The sequence below is a fragment of the Salvia miltiorrhiza genome, chromosome 3, assembly GCF_028751815.1.
Source record: "Salvia miltiorrhiza cultivar Shanhuang (shh) chromosome 3, IMPLAD_Smil_shh, whole genome shotgun sequence".
NCBI classification, from domain to species: domain Eukaryota; kingdom Viridiplantae; phylum Streptophyta; class Magnoliopsida; order Lamiales; family Lamiaceae; genus Salvia; species Salvia miltiorrhiza.
The window spans coordinates 57133226-57154884 of record NC_080389.1 but is presented as its reverse complement, the minus strand read 5'-3'; the positions used below and the strand labels follow the sequence as shown (position 1 = coordinate 57154884).

Below are 21659 nucleotides of genomic sequence, written 5' to 3'. Positions count from 1 at the left end.
GTTGTTAGAAATGGATATTGAGCTCATTCCTCCCTTAAAAGGCCTTATAAGGGAGAAAGTTGCCTCACCATATAAAGTGGCTCATGCCACCATCTCCAATCCAATGTGGGACACTTCAATACACCCCCCGCACGCGCAGCGTGGACTATCCCGAACGCTATCTGTTGACAACGATATTGGAGGGCCCATCATTGGATTGAGTTGACTCTGATACCATGTTAGAAATGGATATTGGGCTCATTCCTCCCTTAAAAGGCCTTATAAGGGAGAGGGTTGTCTCACCATATAAAGTGGCTCATGCCACCATCTCCAATCCAAGGGAGGAATGGGCCCAATATCTATTTCTAACATGGTATCAGAGCCAACCCAATCCAATGATGGGCCCCCCAATATCGTTGTCAACAGATGACGTTTGGGATAGTCCACGCTGCGCGTGCGGGGGGTGTATTGAAGTGTCCCACATTGGATTGGAGATGGTGGCATGAGCCACTTTATATGGTGAGACAACCCTCTCCCTTATAAGGCCTTTTAAGGGAGGAATGAGCCCAATATCCATTTCTAACAGCTGTAAATCAAGCGAGGCAACGATGAGTTGAAATTGTTCCAGGAAAGATCAAGAACACGAAGATGTGTGAGATTTGCAACATTGCTCGAAATCAGGGACCGTAAGCCGCAACTCGCGAGGCGCAGCTCCAACAAAGAAGGCAGATTTTCGACTGCTCGCAGCCAATCACTCGCCTTGCTCACATCGACTCCTGTCAAATCCAAGTGCTCCAATGAAGAAAGATGCCACAACCACTGCAAATTGCGAACCTTAAGTTTATTATCCATAAAAATTGGGTACGAATTTCCGAGATTCAGATATCGGAGGCCCGAGAGATTCTCGATTTGCTGAGGGATCGCGTCGTGGAATCCGCAGCTGGAGAGATCGATGTACTGTAGATTTCTCATGGAGGAGATGAAATCTGGGACGCGCGCGCCTTAGACATCGTTGCAGCTGAGATCCAAGTGATTTAGGAACTGCAAATTGAGGAGAGATGGATTCAATCTACCCCCCAATTTGTGATTGTGATAAGCTTCGAATTTGGCTGCACTATAGCTCAAGTGAGCGCAGGGATCGTTGTGTAGGTTGCGGAGCCGGAGCTTGCAAACTCCGTCGGTGGCATTGTCGCAGATTACTCATTCCCCTTTGCAATAGTTGGCATCGCGCCATGATGAGAGGCGGCCGCTGGAGTCTTCTAGATCGTTCTTGAACGTCGAGAGGGCACTTCTGTCGCTCTCCCTGCACATAGCGTCTGCAAATGCGTCGTTGAATAAGCTAAGAAGAGTTGTCACGTTGAAGAAGAGAAGAGAGAGGACGATTTTCATGGCTTTTGTGGGTATGATTTTGAAGAAATATTGCACAGAATCTGGAAGATGATGACATGGATTTGGATTGACTGATTTTATAATTCAATTGCGCCACATAGGATCTGACTCATTTCGCCGATGGCCGAAAATCGGATGCGGGGGAAATTTCCTATCGATTTCCAATGCATGGATTTTAAATCAGATTTTTTTTGTCATGGGAAAAAACCGAAAACTGGAAAAGTATATGGATTTAGCGGCAATTAACCCTTATAAATATACATGTCTTGTTAATATTATAAATTAGTAATTGTTAGAATATACAATTATGAATATTATGGTAACTTATTAAAATATAAACATATTGTTGAATCGTCTTCAACTTCATCATCATTAAGATCTCCTATGTATCAGCTGCAATGAATTGATTGATACTTTCATTTATTTAATGTAAATAATATCTCTAATTTGTTTTTACACATTATAATTTAATTTAAAATTACAATTTTTGAAATTAAGAAAATATTAATTTATTCATAAATTACTCCCTCCGTCCACAATAAAACTTCATAGGAGGGAGTAATGAATTTTAAGACGAGATTGTTGAGTGTATTGAAAGCGGTAAAAAGATGTTGTAAATAGTGTAGATATGATAAAAAGCAAGGGTAAATAGAGTATTATTAGTGGATATAAACTAAAAATAGAAAAATATTTTTTTTTCTTGGACATCACGAAAAGGAAATTGAAGTTTTATTGTAGACGCATGGAATATTAAATTGTTGATATATTAATAAATTAATGTATACGTGATATGTGATAGAACCCAGTTGAAAAGCTCAAATAGTCATGCATATTAATTTTAATAGCTATCACATAATAAATACAACAGAACGTAATGCGGAAAACTCAAGCCTTAATTGTATTTATTAATTTCTTATTTCTTTTATTGAATTATGATTTTTCATTTTTTTTATTGTATTTTATTTTAATAACATAAATAATTAATTTTTTTGATTAATTGGACGAGGATAATGAAATACCAGCACACAGTCACATATAGCCAAAAGAAGAGAAAAGAAAATAGTAACGATGATCATTTTCTTGTTGTTTAGACTTGGTCACAGATCCTAGCACACGTATGCACAACACAGAATATGAAAAAAATAAGTTGAAATATTCGAAACTATAAAATATTGATTTAATAGTTTAAAAATACTACTTCATTTGAAATTTATATATAGCGAAAATGATACTGCTTGCTGCTGCTCACCTCAATGACAAGAAAGATTTTAGCAAAACAGAAAATTAAAATTAAAATTAAAGATTACTTGTGTTGACCGAATACCATAAGCACCTTCTTTAGTCAATTCGTTAGAGTCTATAAGTTGAATCCTAAAACAAAATAATGAAGTATATACTTAAGCTATCTAACTCGTTTTTCTAAAGTCGATTCATGACAACCAAATTAAAAAGATAAATAGAAAAAATGTGGTTTTGTTCAGACTAAGTCACATAAGACCGGTGCACTAAAGTCTTGTTGCCTTTTAAGATGTGAAGTTTGTGGTGGAAAAATGTGAAGCAAGAATGATGATCATATTTCAGAACCTCTTCTTCATCACCTCTTCATCTCTCTTGATTCTCTCACTACTCCATTTTCTCCAAACTTGTAAAGCAGCAGATTGCAGCCCTTCTGCGTGTGGCAACATTGGCAATATTAGCTTTCCTTTCCGCCTCAAGAATGATCCCATCGGCTGTGGTGATCACCAATACGAATTAGTATGTGAGAACAACGTCCCCACAGTTTATCTCAACTCCCAGAAATACCATGTTAGAGCAATCGATTACCACACCTTCACCATCAGGCTTGCTGATGTTTTTATCATAAACAACAACACCTGCTCTTTTCCTATGTATTCTGCATATGAAATTATCTATTTCTATCCTTATGATTTCTCTGGCATTCTTGGAACACCGCGTATTAATATCATGAGCTGCCAGCATCCGTTGCATAATTCTTCTCCCTTTACCCAACTCACTGATTGTGAGCAACCTAGCACACATGTATACATCAAGGTTGGAAACGTGAGCGTCGCATATATGGACTACATGTGCACACTAGATTCCGTCCTGGCAACATCTTGGAAATTTACAGACTTGAGTTTGAATAACGTATCGCTCTCAGAAATCCACCAAGCTCTGTTTTATGGAGTTAATGTGTCTTGGTTGAGATTTATGTGTGGCAAGTGCAGTGGAAGAACTAGTTGTTCTGTGGGGCCGGATGGCGTAGCTACTTGCCACGAGTACCCATCTGATCTAGGTTACAACTGGGGTAAGAGCAGTGATTTACAAGTTCAACCAACATGTTTTAAATTAAGTTTCTAGGCTGATACTTTTTTGTATTGTATTCTGGAATATGCAGAGCACATCATGGAATCCTTCCGACCACACTACGGAGGTAAGATTAATTAATGTTAATGAAGAAAAACAAGAACATGGTAATTAGATATATGTAGTTCTCAACAACTTTTCTTGTATTCCTCATCATCAGGTCCAATTGCAGGCTGTCTCATGATTTTTATGCTTGTAGTTGGTAAGCTCGTATATTTATGTTGCAGTGTTTTAATTTTGCAGACAAGAAATTTGTAGGTATATATGCAATTCTAATTAAGATTGTGGAGAAAAATTGCAGCTGTTGTATTTGCAGGGGTAAGCATTCCAGCAAAGATCATCATTGGATTTGGCGCATCTTATTGGGTTCTTGTAAAAGACTGTAAGAAATTATTACACACCTTTGTCTCGATTATTTTATGTTATTAAAACAAATGAAAACTAGTGATGAGATTAGCTGGCAAATCTGAAATGGGATTGTTTTGAACTTATCTTGCTATCATTTTTGTGGACTACTTGCAGGGGAGCGCAGCGATATTGAACGTATCATTGGTGCGCTCATCACATATGCTTTAATATTTTCAACTTATGGTCTTTATAAAGAAACTTCTATTTATCTATTATTATTATTATTATTATTATTATTATTATTATTATTATTTAATGGCAGTTGTAAGTTATGAAGTAAGATTCATCATTGGGATTGTTTGCGGAATGGGGTTCTTGATCTACAAGTTTCGGAGAAGGCGCTTGTCGGTGTACGATGAAATAGAAGGCTTCCTGCAGAGTGACAACAAACTCTCACCAATCAGGTACTCATATTCAGATATAAAGAAGATGACCAGAGGTTTTCGAGAAAAACTAGGCGAGGGAGGATTCGGTTCTGTTTACAAAGGAAAGCTCCGAAGTGGGCATCATGTAGCAGTCAAACTGCTCGAAAAATCCAAGGCAAACGGGCAAGACTTCATCAATGAAATTGGAACAATTGGGAGGATCCATCATGTAAATGTTGTCAAGCTCGTTGGATATTGTGCTCAAAGATCCAAACGCGCCCTCATATTCGATTTCATGCCTAATGGTTCCCTTGAAAAGTACATTTTCAAGGGTGAAAAAGCATCTTCACTAGATTGGGATATGAAATTTAAGATTGCAATTGGAGTGGCTCGAGGAGTTGAGTATTTGCACCGTGGTTGTGATATTCAGATCTTGCATTTTGACATTAAACCTCACAATATACTTCTTGATGATAAGTTTGTCCCAAAAATATCAGATTTTGGGTTGGCAAAATTATGCTCCATAGAGAAGGACACTGTGACCATGACTGCTGCTAGAGGAACCATAGGCTATGTTGCTCCAGAACTCATCAATAGAAGTATTGGCGGAGTGTCTTACAAGGCTGATGTGTATAGTTTTGGGATGTTGTTGATGGAAATGGTTGGCTTAAACAAAGACTTGAGGGGAAAGAATGATGTTTCAAGCAAGTATTTTCCAGATTGGATATATGACCACTTTAACCAAGGCAAAGACATTGAAATTGAAAAAGCAGGGGAAAAGAATGGTAATGATGATGAGAATGAGAGTAGAAAGAGTCTTGTACAGAAGATGACAATAGTTGCGCTATGGTGTATACAGATAAGGCCAGATGATCGCCCATCAATGAATAAAGTGTTGGAAATGTTGGAAGCTGATGTTGAACGTCTGCACATTCCAGAGTTGCCATCTCAATCAGCGCATGTTGCAGGAAACGAGGAAGACAGCTTGGGTACAAATTCAACTGATTCTGTATCCCTGCTGCATTATTACGATAGGAGCATTGAGATTACTATTGCTTGAATCTGTTTTCTCCTCTGTGTTTGCATGAAATAGGTTCCTCTTTTATGTATGAGTTTCATAACCTTCATTGCTTCATCGATTTCTTCTACAGTGAAAAAAGTAATACAGTGATCTCAAATATCAACTTATGTGATTGTTGTAGTTGTGTTTTGCTCACAATCATATGTCAACTCATCATAATTGAACTTGATGCAAATAAACTGTCCGGCTCCTCAAGTTTTGCGGTAATACAACGATATAATTTTCCTTTGACTTTTATTATGTAACTAACAGTAAGAACGCGCGAGACACGTTTAACACTTATAATTTTATACTATAAAAATAAAATTGTAATACCTCGTTTTCCTCACAACTAAGTTTAGATTATTTTTTAACTTAGAAGATAAGATAATTCACGCCGAATAAAAGAAAAAACAAATTATTTTAAATTCCAACAAAAACGATTTCCAAAAGTATTTATAAATTTAGTTATTAAATTATATGCATTGGATATTATATTGTGTTCAAGTATTTGAGAATACGGTGAGCTTATTAACTAGCAAAACCGAAAAGAATCTCTTTTACAGATATACAAAGGATTTAATTACATTCATATTATAATTTTACTACTCAAGCCTACACTATTGCATAAAGTATGAAAGCAATACATATATACTTATTCATACATACACATACACGCATGTGTTAGTACAAAAGATATCCCCAAATCTTCATCCATCCGCTGCCACCCTTAGCCTGCACCTCCCTTTTTCCTTTCAAGCAAAGTCAAGCTCATAGTACACTAGCTTGTCAACTCAGCCACCCTACACTCCACCTGCAGCCCCTCCTTCTTGCTTGTCATAGGAGAGGTAGCTGCCAATATCCCCTTTTAAACCCCTTTTAAACCAAATCAGCTAGCAACTTCCTTCACCATTCTACACTAACTCCACAAGGAGAGCAGGAGAACTTCACTCATTTCTGCAAGCATCCAAGGTAATCCTTGCCTCAATCTTCCCCATTTCTCTACAGGTTTCTTCCTGCATTCACCAAAGATCAACATGACTTCATTTCAGTAAATTCTCATTGGCCATCCTTACCACCAAAGGCAAAAGAAGCAGAGAAAAACCAACAAGCACATATCATTGTCTTTCAAAGGTTTCATCTTCAACACCTACATCTATTTCATTCTGCATATGATTTAAACACCTCTCAAATCTTATTTCAGCAAACCACACGAGTTTATACACGTTGTTAAGCAGTAGATTCATGACATATCATATGAGCATAACCATCTCATCATTTCTGTATATATATGTATATTGTTGAATGGGAGCTATACTATACTCTGTTATACAAGTTTGAATGATTTAAAGAAAGAATTTTTATGAGTTTACTTTCAACTTTGGGCTGCTGTGTCGAGTTGGGTAAGGAAGAAGAGTTTACCTCGTTGTGGTTTAGAGTCGAGAGGTGGAGGGAGGTCAGGACGGCGGCGGCAGTCTGCTCCATCTACTGCTGTCGGTCGGAGTCAGGGAGGCGGAGGTGGTGGCTTGGCGCCACTGTTGTCCGCCGGTCGGAGTGAGCAGAGGGTAGAGGGAGATGGGCGTCTGCTTCGATGGTTGTGTGTGTGAGTCTTGACCTTGGCTGTTGTCGGAGAAGGAGAGAACAAAGGGTTGGGGCGGAGGCTAGATTAGGCTAGGTTTTCGCAGAGGGAGGCCAGGGCGCGGCGGCCCTGCCGCTGTCGCTCGGCCACGGACGGAGGGAGAGAAGAGAGGAGGCTAAGGGCGACTGGATTGGGGTGGCTAGGGTTCAGGCGCAGCAGCGGCTCGTCGCTGCTGTAGTCGCCGGAAGAGAGGAGAATAGAGGGACTAGGGTTCCGATCAGTCGAGGGTGATGGTGACGATGACCAGAGACGGCGCTCTTCGTCAGAGATGGGCTGCGGCGGCCGTGAGTTCGGGAGAGAGAGAGACGAACGTATCTTGGGGGAGAAGGGGGCGGATTTCTGGGTAAGAGAGAGGACGAACGGCTTCTTTGAATGGGGTGGAAGGATTGGGCCATTTTTCATTTGGGCTCAGTTTATTTAAAAGGATGTTGGACCTTCATTTATTTAACATTGTGGGCTGCGTCCTATTAATTAAATGGACTATACTTGTATTAATTAATTGAACTATTAATTAGTTTAATTTATTTATTTAAAGAGTAATTTGCATAATAATATTACCTTATTATTATGTGCATATTTTAAGTAATTACTTATTATATGATTAAAGTATAACATGAGTTGTGCATTTGCATCATGATTTAAATTGATTTTCATAAATTCAATTATGAAAGAAAAATCGAGTAATGATATTGTCGGTGTTCTTAACTCAAAGATTTTAGTTTTCAACTATTTATTCATTAAATTTTGAAAATCCGGCTAAGTGAATCATAGAATGTTAAGCAATTTACCATGACTTAAGATTAGATTCAGGAGACCTATTAAGAGTATAGATTTCTTGTAGGCTTCGTGGATCGTGAGGACTAACACTGCTACTCCGATTCAGAGATAAGATTAAACGAAAGGCATTGCCTATACAGGTGGGCTTATTTTCCAAATGTATTATTGAGCTAATGAGCTTAATTGTTTCGTGAAATATAAACTGTTTATCCAATAAATATTTTTGTGCACTCTGCTCTATTTAAGGCTCGCCACAACGAATCGTTCGAGGTTCTCTTATGGCCTAACACGTTATTTGAGAATTGTGTACACTCGTTAACTGACTTGGTGGGTTGATCTCCATCGGGCACTAACTAAGAGGCGTTATAAGGGTGCTTGCTGGATGTGTTCCGAAGCATGGAATGTAAGGCCTGCATGGGTAGCGTCCCGAGGTCAAAAGAAACTTGTTTGGGTTACGCCCTTAGTTCAAGTAAATGGGAGAAATGGTTCCGACTAGGGATGTCAATCGGGCCAGCCCACTCGGTTTCGGGCCAACCCATTCGGTTTCGGGTTATTTTCGGTTCGGGCTAATCGGTTTTTTTATTTTTCGGGCTAAAATTTTTCGACCCTAACCCTAACCCACTCGGTTTCGGGCTGGCCCGTTCGGGCCCGCAAGTTTTATGATTTTTTATATGTTTTTTTTATATATAAGATAATCAAAAAATATGTCAAATTTTTTAAATCAAGACATTTCGCTTTATTTTAAATACAAAAATTAGTATTTTTTTAACATAAGTTTACATATTATCTAACTTTAATTTCGTTTTGATAAAAATTGTATATAGATTTAATATAAATAACTATCTTTATTTGACTTTTATATCATAGATGTTTGTTATTAACTGTTGGAAAAAATCAAAACATATTCTACAAGCGTCAAAATGTTATTATTGAATTGAAAATTAAAGTATTAAAATTTAAAAATTAATTATTAAGAATGTGTTCGGTTAATCGGGCCAACCCACTCGGTTTTTGGGCCAACCCTATCAGGCTCGGGCTATTTTCGGTTCGGGCCATTCGGGCTAAAAATTTTCAGCCCTAACCCACCTTTTTTATCGGTCTATTCGGGTCGACCCATCGGTTTCGGGCTTTTTTGACATCCCTAGTTCCGACAGTGGCTAGAGGTTCGGGATCACAACGAGTAACAGAAATGAGTGTGACAACTGCGCACAAATTAAGCACACACACACACACACACATATATATATATATATATATATATATATATAATGAAATGTTTTAACATGATTAGAAGTTCTTTTACTTTAAAACCTTCTAAGTCATGTCAAGTATGATTGGATAAACTGCTTTTACAAATTGTGAAATGTTTTAAAAGTTGCAGCCCATTAAGTACATTAGTACTTAGCCCAAATATTTTCAAATGTTTTTCAGGTTAACGGCTGGTGCTGACGGGGCAGAGCTGAGGCTAGAGTTTAACTCCTTATTTTGATTTCCGCTGTAGAACTAGCCACTATCTTTCTTTTGTTTCCTTAACTTAAGACCTTTATGCTACGACTCTAAACGACATCTTTTGTTGAGCCGAGACTATAAATTCTCAAGTATTTTATTCTATGAATGTTGGTTATTTGAAGCATGAAACTAAACTTATGATCTTGAAGTTATTATGTTTGTTGATTGATTCGTATCACTTGAATGCCCGTCTTTCTTCATCCAAATGGGCTAAGCCCGATTGTTATCCCTTTTATTCGGATTTCACAAGGATTCTCCCTTGTTCATTTAGATGATTAGTCGTACCCCAGTTATAGTTATTGTTTCAAGAATTGGGGTGTGACAAAAATGCATAGGTATTATTATATAGTTTTGAATATTATCACTAATTAATTGTATTTATTAAATTGACTTAGTCATTTGATTATAATTAAAATTTAAAAAAGAAATTAACGAAACTATTAATGAATACATTTAAATGTAAGAAAGTAATGTTCATAATATACGTCTAAATAAAAATGCGTAAAGATCTATGAAAAAATATCATAAATTATTTTATTACGGAGCAAGACGAATTTTAAATCTTTTCTTGTTTGATTTTGATAATTGGGATCTATTCTTCTTATTTTTGGTTTGCGCCAGAATGTTGTTCAGCGGCAGATCATCGTCACTTGTAATTTTAATGTAGTCATCAAACTTTTTGTTGGCTACTCTTCTTTTTTTCTTTTGTGGTTCTGTAGGCTGCAATTTCATTGTAGATTTTTTCTTTCTAGACGCAACGTATGTTGTACGTGTAATTAATGTTATTTTATTTGATAATCTATTATTTTAGAAAATTTATCAATTCATTAATTTTATTAGATGATTTATTGGATGGATATATTTATTTATAAGCCTTATCAATAGCTATAGATATATATCATATAGATTTAGTGTAATATCTAATAAATTAATATATTCTTATAAATATATAAGATGTAAAATAACTTTAACATAAAATATATGATAAGGGTAAAATAGGCAATCCATATGTTGTGTCTAAGGCTAATTTTTTTCTTCTTTCTCTTAAGTTGGCTCTTCTTCAATTTCTCCAACATTGATGTTTTCCATTGGTTGTGTCTTTTGGATGGCATTTTGGCATTTTCGACATTAGGTTTGACTTCGACTTTTTCTATTTTGGGATGTTTTGAATGTTTTTATTCTTTTGTTAAATTTTACAAACATAGGTTTACATCTGAAATTATGAAGTACAATATCTGCAGTATATATGATACACCACCACGTTATAAAAGGTTAAATCAAGAGAGTCACTAGCTAAGAAAATTAAAACATTATATAATCACTCTCAATTATTTGAATATCAGCTGAAAAAGATAAAAATAAAAAATAAAAATGCCTACCCATATTATTGGTCCCAAAATTATAATTTAGAGTTATCAGTATGAATTATTATTTAAGGATAAAAATAAGAGTTTAACATCTCACAAATGTACAAACATTTTACAACGAAAAATTACCATGCAAACTTTTTGTACAAATAAAGCCACACAATTATTTGAGAAATACCATTTACAAAATTGCAATGTGTCTTGGTGGAAACCGACAATTGACATGTCACTCGAAGTATTACTTCAGAAATAGCATCTACAAAATCTCATCATGCCAAACATATCCTATACAAATTAAGCAAAATAATTCTTGAAATTCGATAGCGAAATGGAAAATCAATAAACTCAAATTAAACACTAATGACGTACAATTATTGAAAGGTTAAATCAAGAAATAATTCAGAATAGGAATTGACTCCAAAATATATTTTACAGATGATAATACCATAAAAATAAAAAATATTAATATCCAGAGTGATAGCCACAATTTCATCCGAACTATCCTAGAAAAAATTCAACCACTTCACATGAGGATCTCGTTATGGAGGACAATTGAGGATTAGCTTTAATAGATTTTTTGATTAAATTATATTATTTTATCAATCATGTACGATAGACTAACATACAAGGCTACATATGCATATGTTACAAAATATTAAATTGAAACGAAATATGAAATTAAGGATGGGATTGCAAATTAATCAAAGGGTCAACCAAGTCATGTCTAGGGCTAGTTGATAGGTTTGTATGTTTGTTGAATTGATTGTTCTTACATTTTATCCAATATCTCTGTGTTTGCGGGAGCAAAAGCTTTCAGATAGCTTATACTTCATTATTTTGTTTATTTAGGATCCATCTTACTCTCTAGGGAATTGACTAAAGAAGGTGTTATGGTATTCGGTCAACCCAAGATTTGATAATTAGAAAAGAAATTTCTGCGCTAGACTTATAATGAAGCTAATATATAAATCACAAACATACAAACCTATGAACTAGCCCTAGATATATGAGTCTCCCACTCAAGATATGATAAACTAGATGTTGAGTTTGATGTTGGAACAATACAGCTTAACACTCCTGCGATCGGCACTTGTATTTTGCCTTTATGAACTGGTACAGAATGAAGTGGCCTTCAACCCTTTTTATAGATGCAAAGTATACTTGAAAAGCAATGATTTGAAAGGTGAAAACGTGGTTGAAGATCGTGGATTTGATATTTACTTGAAGTCAAAATTTGGTTGTTGGATAAGCACATAACCAACATCCCTACAATTTTGGAAGACATGGTCTTTGGTTGTTTTCTCCTTTCTTCTTCCTCTCTTTGCAAATCTGAAAATTTCTATATTAAATCTCTTAATATTTAATAAATGAAGAAGATAAAATATAAAGAATTTATTCGAAAATAAATAGTTTTTACTATCCAACTTGTTTCTATAAAATCAAGTCATGACAACTATAATTAAAAAAGAAATAGAAGTAAAAACTTTAACGAATGCCGTTTTGTTGAGACTTCGTCAGATCGTGCATATGACCGGTGCACTCTAGTCTTAGCTTGTTGCCTTTTAAAATGTGAAGTTTGTAGTGGAAAAAAATATCTGACTACATTTTTGGATGATGTGGAGATTTTGCATGTAATTTAGATTATCGGACTTATAATATTCCACACAAGTCTTGTTTGGTGTCTGGTTTGAAGACTGAGTCATGTCGACCGAATTATATATACAATGCTTTATCATATACAGCTTTGGGTTTTTTTGGTTCCGCTTTCTATAATAAAATTTCAATTCAGCTTTATCATATACAGCTCCTCCAAAAAGAGTAGAATATGTATGCTGCTTCTGGAAAATCAATTGTTATCTAATTTTGTTAATCATAATTCCATCACATAGCTAACTTTAAACCATGATCACTAAAAACCTCATCTTCCTCACCAATTCATCTCTCTTGATTCTCTCACTACTTAATAATTTGTTTCAAACTTGTAATGCCAACTATAGTTGCAGTCCTTCTGCGTGTGGCATATTTCCCAATATCAGCTCCCCTTTCCGCCTCAAGGGCGATCCCAGCAACTGCGGCGATCGCAGATTTGAGTTAGCTTGCGAAAACAATGTGACCTCCATCTCTCTCAACTCTCACAAATACTATGTCAAAGCCATCAACTACGACAACTCCACCATCAGGCTGGCCGATGCTTCCTTAAACAATGACGACATCTGCTCTTTTCCCACCCTTTCTCTATATGCCTACAACTTCCCCATTACTAATTTCCCTCGTCTTCCTTTCTATGTTATGAGTTACTCTACCTCATCTTCTATTTATTTTATAAGCTGCCCAAATCCGTTGACCAATATTTCTTCCCTTTTTACTGATATCACTACTCAGTGTGCCTCTAATTCATCCCATCCCAGATATGCTTATATCAAGATCGGCCACATGAAACTCTCAGAGTTACCACATTTGTGCGGTGTGGATCTCATAGTGATGACATCGTGGCAGGAATTTAAGGATTTGAACAACGTTTCACTTTCAGAAATCCACCAATCTCTCTTGTATGGATTTGAACTCGATTTCTGTACCCCGTCCTTGTGCCAACTATCATCCACAAAGTCAAACTGGGGTAACAATGCGATATCCGCTAAGTTTGTGTTGTCTATTATATATATATATACTAATTTTGTTTTCTGGTAAATGCAGAGAATTTCACAAAGCACTTATTCGGAAGTAATAGTAAGGCGCTCACTCCTATCTTGTCTAACCAATTTTGTTTTCATAAGAGATCATGACTTTGAATTTTAATTAACATATCTATTATCCTCATTACTAATTATCATATGCGTATATATCTGCAGGGCTTTTGTTAATTCCTCTCGCTCTTCTAGGTGCTTACTACTCAAATAAATAAGAATTCAACAATTAATTTTGTCTTCTTTATCTATTTTCTTACAACAATGAAGTCAGAGGAGTGGAGAGTACTAAGACCGAAAGAAATCTAATTTTGACCCCCCCCCCCCAAAAAAATGCCAGTTTTTATAATTGCAGGGGTAAGTCTCCCTCTGACGATCATCATCGGAATCACCGGCGTATTAGTACTCTCATTTACTTCCTTTTCGGCCCGGCTAGACGGCGGTAAGATTCTTTGATTTCATTTTTATTTGGGTCATGGTCGAAAAGTACACGAACTTTGGAAAAAGTTATAATTTTCACCTAAACTTTCAATTAAGTCAAAATTAGATTATATGAATTTATATTTTTGTTACAATTTTCACCTGAGTTTGACTTTCGTCGAAATTAGAGCTTAGATGACAGTCAGAAGTTTACTTGATATTAGTCTAACTTTTGATGATGGAGAGTATTTAGAAGCTCGGAGGACTTAGAAGACAAACACTACAAAAAATTATGTTTTTATTAGTGACATGAGGCTTGATAGCTAATATTCGTGTCACAAAAAATAGTGGCGTTTGAAAGTGTAACTATTAGTGATTAGCTACATCATCAAATGTCATTAATTTTTATGACACACATAATAGTTACCAAGTCTTATGTCATTGACTTATTAGTGATTTTTTTTTGTAGGGAAAAATTAACATATTTGACTTAATTTCGACCGTCAACTAAACTCTAATTTCGTCGAAAGTCAAACTTACGTGAAAATTGCAACAAAAAATAAATTCATGTATTTTTTAATTTAATTGAAAGTTAAGGTGAAAAATCTATTTTTTTTTTCTAAAATTCGTATATTTTTTTGCCATATAATCCTTTTTATTTTTAGTCTCACTATACGTCTTTCACTCTTTCTACTCTTTTTCTCAAATATTCCTTTTTTTTTTACCATGTAATTGTGTACTTGCAGTGCCTTACAAATTCAGTAACTACTTATTCCCTGGAGGGGTACAGAGCTTGGGAACTAATTTCTCATTCCTTGGTACGCTCAAATTTATGTTATATTTATTATTTCAAATTACAATTTGCATAAGTTATTATTTCATTTTCTATGTCTATATCCTCTTCTCCCCACTCTTCTCCGGAAGAAGGATTTTTTTTTTCCTTTTCCCGTACAGTGTTTTTTGTTCTAGCCATCGAATGACAAGTACTTGATGCGAAAGATTTCATATTCCAGTTTATTTTTGGGCGATCTCGATGTCTCTAAATAATTTAATGTTGCAATTACCAGAAAGGAATATACTCATATTTTTATATAAACTAGCATGAAGAGTGTACATTCTACGCGTAACTAATGTTATTTTACTTAATAAAAATAAAATATTAATATTTATTATATCTAAATTTTCAATTAGCAATTTGGGCTATTTGATTTTAGAACTATCGTAAAACTTCTTTAAAATAATATTCAAATAACTTAATAAATTCTGTAAACTAATAATTTCTCTGGTCTTGACTTAGGTCAATTTAAAATATCATCTATTCTAATAAATAACAAAATAATACTCCCTCCGTCCCTAAAATAACTTCCTCTTTTTCCATTTTGGGACGTCCCCCAAATAACTTCCTCTTTCTTTCTTTCCATTTTTGGAAACCTACCCCACCACTAATAATACTTTATTTATTCTTACTTTTCACTTTTCACCACTCTCAATACTAATTATAACACTTTTCACAACTTCCAATAATAATTATATCATTTTTTCTTCATTATCAATACACTTTACAATTTTTTATTAAAACCCGTGCCGTCCCCAAAGAGGAAGCCATTTCAGGGACGGAGGGAGTAATTTTTTAGAGTATCCCTTTACAAATATATAGGTCTTGTTAATATTATAAATTAATAATTGTTAAATAATTATGAATATTATGGTAACCTTTTAAAATATAAACCTATGGTGTTGAATCATCTTCAGCTTAATCGTCATTTCGATCTCTAGTAGTATCTGTCACAATGAATTGATAGATACATGTATTTATTTAATTTAAATATTATCTCTCATTTATTTTTACACATTATAATTTTATTTAAAATTATATTTCTGAAATTAAAAAGCACTCTATAAAATTAAAAAATTATTAATTTATCGATATATTAATATATCTAAGTTAATGAAATTCTAGTTTTTCGTTGATCTAGTTAAGTAGATAGATTCTATAGGATATATCTGTTTCAAAATTCTAAAAAGAATTCTAGATATAAGATACGCTCGCTCTGTCCCATGAATCAAGACCAAGTTCTTTTCGGCACGGAATTAAGAAATTGATATTTTGTGTGTTAAGTGTGGTAGGTGAAAAAGTGAAAAAGTGAATAAAGAGTAAATTTTTTGCTACTTTTAGAAACTGGTCTTGCTTCGTGGGACAGACCTAAAAGAAAACTTGGCCTTGCTTCATGGGACTAAGGGAGTATATATCAAATAGATTTGGGTTAATTGCCTTTAAATTCATAAACTTTCGTCAAATTCCATTTTTTCCCCACAATCTTTGAACTTGTGATTTAAAAGTAACACTTATTGTTATCATTCCTCTATTTAATTTGATTCTCATTCCCTTTCCATTCCTCTACTTGAACCAAACTAGCACTTTGATATATATCTGTAACTATTTGATAAGGCATATAAATAAAAATATATATTCAATCAAATATATTTATAAGAATATATATATATATATATATATATTGATTCATTAAGTATACATTAAAATTCTATCTGATTTCAGCTTCTATTCTACTACATATTTAAAAGAATATATTGATTTATAATTTAAAAAAAAACTATACATGAATATCTAAATTATTAGATTTACATAAAAATTCTAGTGTTAATATATAAGAGTACCCACTTTTATATAGTAAAAATAAATTTTACCCACTCAAATAAAAACATAAAAAAATACCCACTTTTTGTGTTAAATGACTAAATTGCCCCTCTATATAAATGGGCAAACCTCCCATTCTCTCTCTAATTCCCTCCTTACTCGCTCACACCTGCGCCCCCTCTTCCGTCTCTCTCAATCGGATCTCTCTCTCCCTCCTCACCAAAATCCGTTCGTCCCTCTCTCTCCGGCGAAGCAGTGAACCGGCCGCCGCCCGTCATCTCCTGCCCTACTCACCACATCATTTTCAAACTCTCCTTCTCTCTCTCAATATCACCGATCACCGCGCCGCCCCCTTCTCCGGCGACAACGGCCACCGCTCGACATCTCCCTCGCCTCCTTTCTTCACGATTCAACAGTCGACGGTAGCAGCGAAAACCGCCGCCGACCACCCCCTCTCCCAACTCCCTTCCTCTTCTCCCTCATCACAGTCTACACCAGCTTCCCCATCTCCATCTATCTCTTTCGACGACGGCAACCGCCGCCACCTCTCTGTATCTCCGGCGACCGCAGCAAGTCACGGCCGCTGCCCTCACTCTCTTCTCCTCCAGATCTGACGAATCTCTCTCTCTCTCTTCTACTCAATCTGGCCGGCGACAATTCATGCTTTTACTTGAATTGATGGATTGGTGTTTAATATTTGCTTAGTAAAATATTGTTTCGAAATTCAATTGTTCATTGAATTTGAGATTTGATTGTGAGAGCATCTAAATTGATTTGGTCAACAATTTAAATCTGGAAAATGTTTTTTATCTGATTTAGTGAATTTTTAAGATGGGGATTGCGTATTTGAGGATTTTTGTAATTGGAGCATAAATGATCAGTAAAAATTGGAGGAATTTTCAAAAATTGTTAAGAGGTGAGTTTTTGTTGTTAATGTTCTTGAATTCACAACTAGATTTATAAATTCACAAATTAATGTTCTTGAATTCACAACTAGATTTATAAATTTACAACTAGATTTACCGGCTTTTGGTTGTGAATTCACAACTTGAAATAGTGTTGGTTGTGAATTCAAGTTTTGTTTTGTTGGTTGTGAATTCACGCGAATTCACAACTAACACTATTTATAGTTGTGAATTCAAATTTTAAAACTTGAATTCACAACCAATACTTGTTATTCAGTTGTGAATTCGAGTTTTAAAGCTTGAATTCACAACCAAAATTTTGGTTGTGAATTCACTGGTTGTGAATTCGCGGGTATTTGTAAAAATTTCATATGCAGGGGTAAAATGGTAAATGTGGGTATTTTTTTAAATTTTTATATTAGTGGGTAAAATTTATTTTTACTATATAAAAGTGGCTATTTTCAAAATCCACTCATAAATTCTATATGATTTCATTTTCCATTACTACATTAAAAAATATATTTGTAGTTTTGCTTCACTTTAATTTTCTACTAAAAGAAGAAGAATTATATCCCAAAAATACTATAACAATAAATAAATTAATTCATTAAATATACATTAAAAATTATATGATTTTATATTAATCATAAAAATAATAGTTTTTCAGGTTTTTTTTATATTAATTACTAAACTATAAAATTTACAATTATTAAACTCTAATAATTTAATATAAAGTTCATGAATTATGTGCAATGCAAACACTCCCCCGTTAGTTAATAAGAATAAGTTGATCCTTGTATCTTGATGACATTTTAGTTTACAAATATTGTTTAATTTATAATATTAAAGTAGATGATAGGATTATATAAAAAATGCTGCCGGTTCTATTCATAATGGATAACAATATTCATATAACATAGACATTTAAAACATGATTTAACAATCAAAACCCTGACACAATTCCTTTTTAATTGTGAAAATGGAACTCTAGATAAACTTGAATGGAACCTAATCAGAGTTTAATCTAATCAGTCTCATTGCGTGTATATCTGCAGCGCTTCTCGTGAGTTGTGTGGCCATTATAGGTGCGCACTTAATTTATGTCTCACATAACTATTTAACATCAATTTTGTATTATTAATTAACGGATAAGAATATTGCTACAGTTCTAATTTTGTCAAAAACACTCCAGTTTTGTTATCTGCAGCAATAAACCCCCTTCTCACGATCATCACCGGATTTGGCGGCGTATTACTAGTCTCATTTATTTTGATACACAACTGTAAGAATCTTTACATTAATTCGTCAATTGTCTTTTAATTATCTCTAGTTTTACTCTTCAATTTGTCAAATATTCATCTTCGTTTATTACTTGTAGGGTCCACTGTAACGAACGAAGCTACTAGACTCCTATTCATTGGTGCGTTCTCTGCCATTTCACATTATAATTTGTACTCCCTCCGTCCGCCAAAATTATGTAAAATTGTTTGGGCACGGGATTTAATAAAATTGGTGATGATTTTGATGTAGTGGAGAAAAGGTCCCACCACTTTATGAGATGTGTGGTTGAAATTGAATTTTGAGTGGGGTTTTTTGTAAATAAAGAGTGTTAGTAAGGATAAAATATTAAAGAGGATGGTGGGACCATTGCCATAAAAGGAAAGTGACATAATCTTGGCGGACGCCAAATATAGTAATTTTTACATAATCTTGGCGGACGGATGGAGTATCAATTTTTTTGTTCATTTCTACATTTATCAGTCTAGTCGGCTTACCATACTTTTCTAAAACAAGGATTTGTTTTCTCCTTCTTACAATTTAGTGTATCGACACGAGTTTTTTGGGCTTACTGAAATATAAGAACACTCGAGTAATTTAGTAGTTATTTTATTTTCAGCAATATAATTTAGACAATAATATAATTTAGACATAACATTATTATATATATAAAGAAAAAAGAAAAAATATCATATAAACAAGAGAGTAGGAAGAAAACCTTTTAATTATTACTCCATGATAAAAATGGAAAAGCCAAACAAACTTTTTAGATAACAATCATCGCTAACATCGTAATAACATAAAACAGTATCATGAATATTTCAAAATTGGAGAACTACCAATTAATTTATCTTTTTTGTGTCTTATTTTTCCACCTCATCCCAGGCGTAATATCAGGGATAGTCATCTCTTTACCAAGGATCATCATTGGTCCTTTTGTAGTATGGTTTTTGATCTACAAATACCGAAGAAGGCGCTTGTCGGTGTACGAGGAAATAGAAGGCTTCCTAAAAAGTGACAACAAACTCTCGCCAATCAGGTACTCATATTCAGACATAAAGAAGATGACGAGAGGTTTTCAAGAAAAACTAGGCCAAGGAGGATTCGGTTCTGTTTACAAAGGAAAGCTCCGAAGTGGCCATGATGTAGCAGTTAAACTACTGGGAAAGGCTACAACGAATGGACAAGACTTTATCAATGAAATTGGTACCATTGGGAGGATCCATCATGTGAATGTTGTCAAGCTTGTTGGATATTGTGCTGAAAGGTCCAAACACGCCCTCATATTCGATTTCATGCCCAATGGCTCTCTTGAAAAGTACATCTTCAACCGAGAAAAAGCATCTTCATTGGATTGGGATATGAAATTTAAAATTGCAGTTGAAGTAGCCCGAGGGATTGAGTATTTGCATTGTGGTTGTGATATACAAATCTTACATTTTGATATCAAACCTCACAATATACTTCTTGATGATAAGTTCGTCCCAAAAATATCAGATTTTGGGCTGGCAAAATTATGCTCCATAGAGAAAGACACTGTGACTATGACTGCAGCTAGAGGAACCATAGGGTACGTTGCTCCCGAACTCATCAATAGAAGTATTGGAGGAGTGTCTTACAAGGCTGATGTGTATAGTTTTGGGATGTTGTTGATGGAAATGGTTGGCTTAAACAAAGAGTTGAGGGGAAACAATGATGATTCTAGCAAGTATTTTCCAGATTGGATATATGACCACTTTAACCAAGGCAGAGACATTGAAATCGAAAAAGCAGAGGAAAATAATGGTAATGATGATGAGAATGAGAGTAGAAAGAGTCTTGTACATAAGATGACAATAGTTGCGCTATGGTGCATACAGATAAGGCCAGATGATCGTCCATCAATGCATAAAGTGCTGGAAATGTTGGAAGCAGATGTTAAACATCTGCACATTCCTGATTATCCTCCTCAATCAGCACATGTGGCTGGAAATGAGGAAGAGAGCTGGCGTACAGATGCAACTGATTCTGTATCATTGCTACATTATAACAATGGGAGCAGCATTGAGATTACTATTGCTTGAATCTGTTTTCTCCACTGTTTTTGCCTGAAACAGGTTCCTCTTTTATGTATGAGTTTCATAGCCTTCATTGCTTCATCGATCTCTTCTACAGTGATCTCTAGTATCAACTTATGCGATTGTTATAGTTGTGATTTGCTCACAATCAGATGTCAACTCATCATAATTGAATTTGATGCATGCGAATAAACTGTCTGGCTCCTCAAGTTTTGCTGTGATAAAACGATATATTCTCCTTTGACTTTTATTATGTGATTAAATGGTGATATTTGGGATAGGAACCGAACAAAGTGCGATAATTAAGATGGAACTTACGAATTGGCGTTTGCATTTCTTGTGGGGCTTGAGATTGACTACGAACATGAGATTGGTGTCAATGTCCTGTGGGGCATGTGGAGAAGAAGATAAATTTATTGGATAGAATATTTGTACAAGACTCGCAAGTTACCCGGGAAACAGCTGGATGGCAAATTAAGGAGGTGAACTTAAGACCATGCTAGAGGTCTGCAATGTGGTTTCGAATCTTGAGATGAGCAGTTTACTTTTTTCTGAAATCAAGAAGAGTTCTCAAACATTAATGAGAGAAGTGAAGAAGCTGGATATCATAAAAAGAAAAAGAGTAAATGTATTTCAAATTCAACGTCAATATTAATGCTATCTATTAATATGGGGTGGTTGAGTCTACTGCCAACACTTTTAAAGCTATGCAAGTTGATAATGCAGTGAATCTCATTATGGTTGAGACCTTAGTAAATGACATTTGATTATTAAATTTTCATGTTCAAGTTGTATCTAA

The 21659-nt window shown here is 34.8% G+C and overlaps 3 protein-coding genes and 1 long non-coding RNA gene across 5 annotated transcripts; 2 read left to right on the top strand and 2 right to left on the bottom strand.

The window, feature by feature from the left end:
- Positions 1–558: 558 nt before the first annotated feature.
- On the bottom strand, positions 559–951 carry LOC131019048 (receptor-like protein EIX2). Its single transcript, XM_057947731.1, has one exon. It carries the CDS (start codon positions 949–951, stop codon positions 559–561), a length of 393 nt encoding a protein of 130 aa, XP_057803714.1.
- A 1739-nt stretch (positions 952–2690) lies between these two features.
- Positions 2691–5696, top strand: LOC131014665 (uncharacterized). Its single transcript, XM_057942705.1, has 6 exons — positions 2691–3676; positions 3767–3802; positions 3896–3937; positions 4037–4117; positions 4258–4287; positions 4406–5696. The coding sequence occupies exons 1-6, from the start codon at positions 2932–2934 to the stop codon at positions 5566–5568; spliced, it is 2097 nt and encodes a 698-aa protein (XP_057798688.1). The 5' UTR covers positions 2691–2931; the 3' UTR covers positions 5569–5696.
- A 382-nt stretch (positions 5697–6078) lies between these two features.
- On the bottom strand, positions 6079–7600 carry LOC131014664 (uncharacterized). The gene is made up of 2 exons (XR_009098295.1): positions 6991–7600; positions 6079–6584 (listed from the first exon to the last, which is right to left on the bottom strand). It is a non-coding gene; the product is annotated as an uncharacterized LOC131014664 (long non-coding RNA).
- Positions 7601–12671: 5071 nt separating this feature from the next.
- On the top strand, positions 12672–21069 carry LOC131014663 (rust resistance kinase Lr10-like). Of its 2 annotated transcripts, XM_057942703.1 has the most exons (8): positions 12672–13477; positions 13555–13739; positions 13885–13986; positions 14711–14782; positions 18581–18610; positions 18718–18807; positions 18904–18945; positions 19689–21069. In XM_057942703.1, the coding sequence occupies exon 8, from the start codon at positions 19868–19870 to the stop codon at positions 20864–20866; it is 999 nt and encodes a 332-aa protein (XP_057798686.1). In that variant the 5' UTR covers positions 12672–13477; positions 13555–13739; positions 13885–13986; positions 14711–14782; positions 18581–18610; positions 18718–18807; positions 18904–18945; positions 19689–19867; the 3' UTR covers positions 20867–21069. The 2 variants fall into 2 exon arrangements, with proteins under 2 accessions (XP_057798686.1, XP_057798687.1); XM_057942704.1 differs by lacking the exon at positions 18581–18610.
- The last annotated feature ends 590 nt before the right edge of the window (positions 21070–21659 follow it).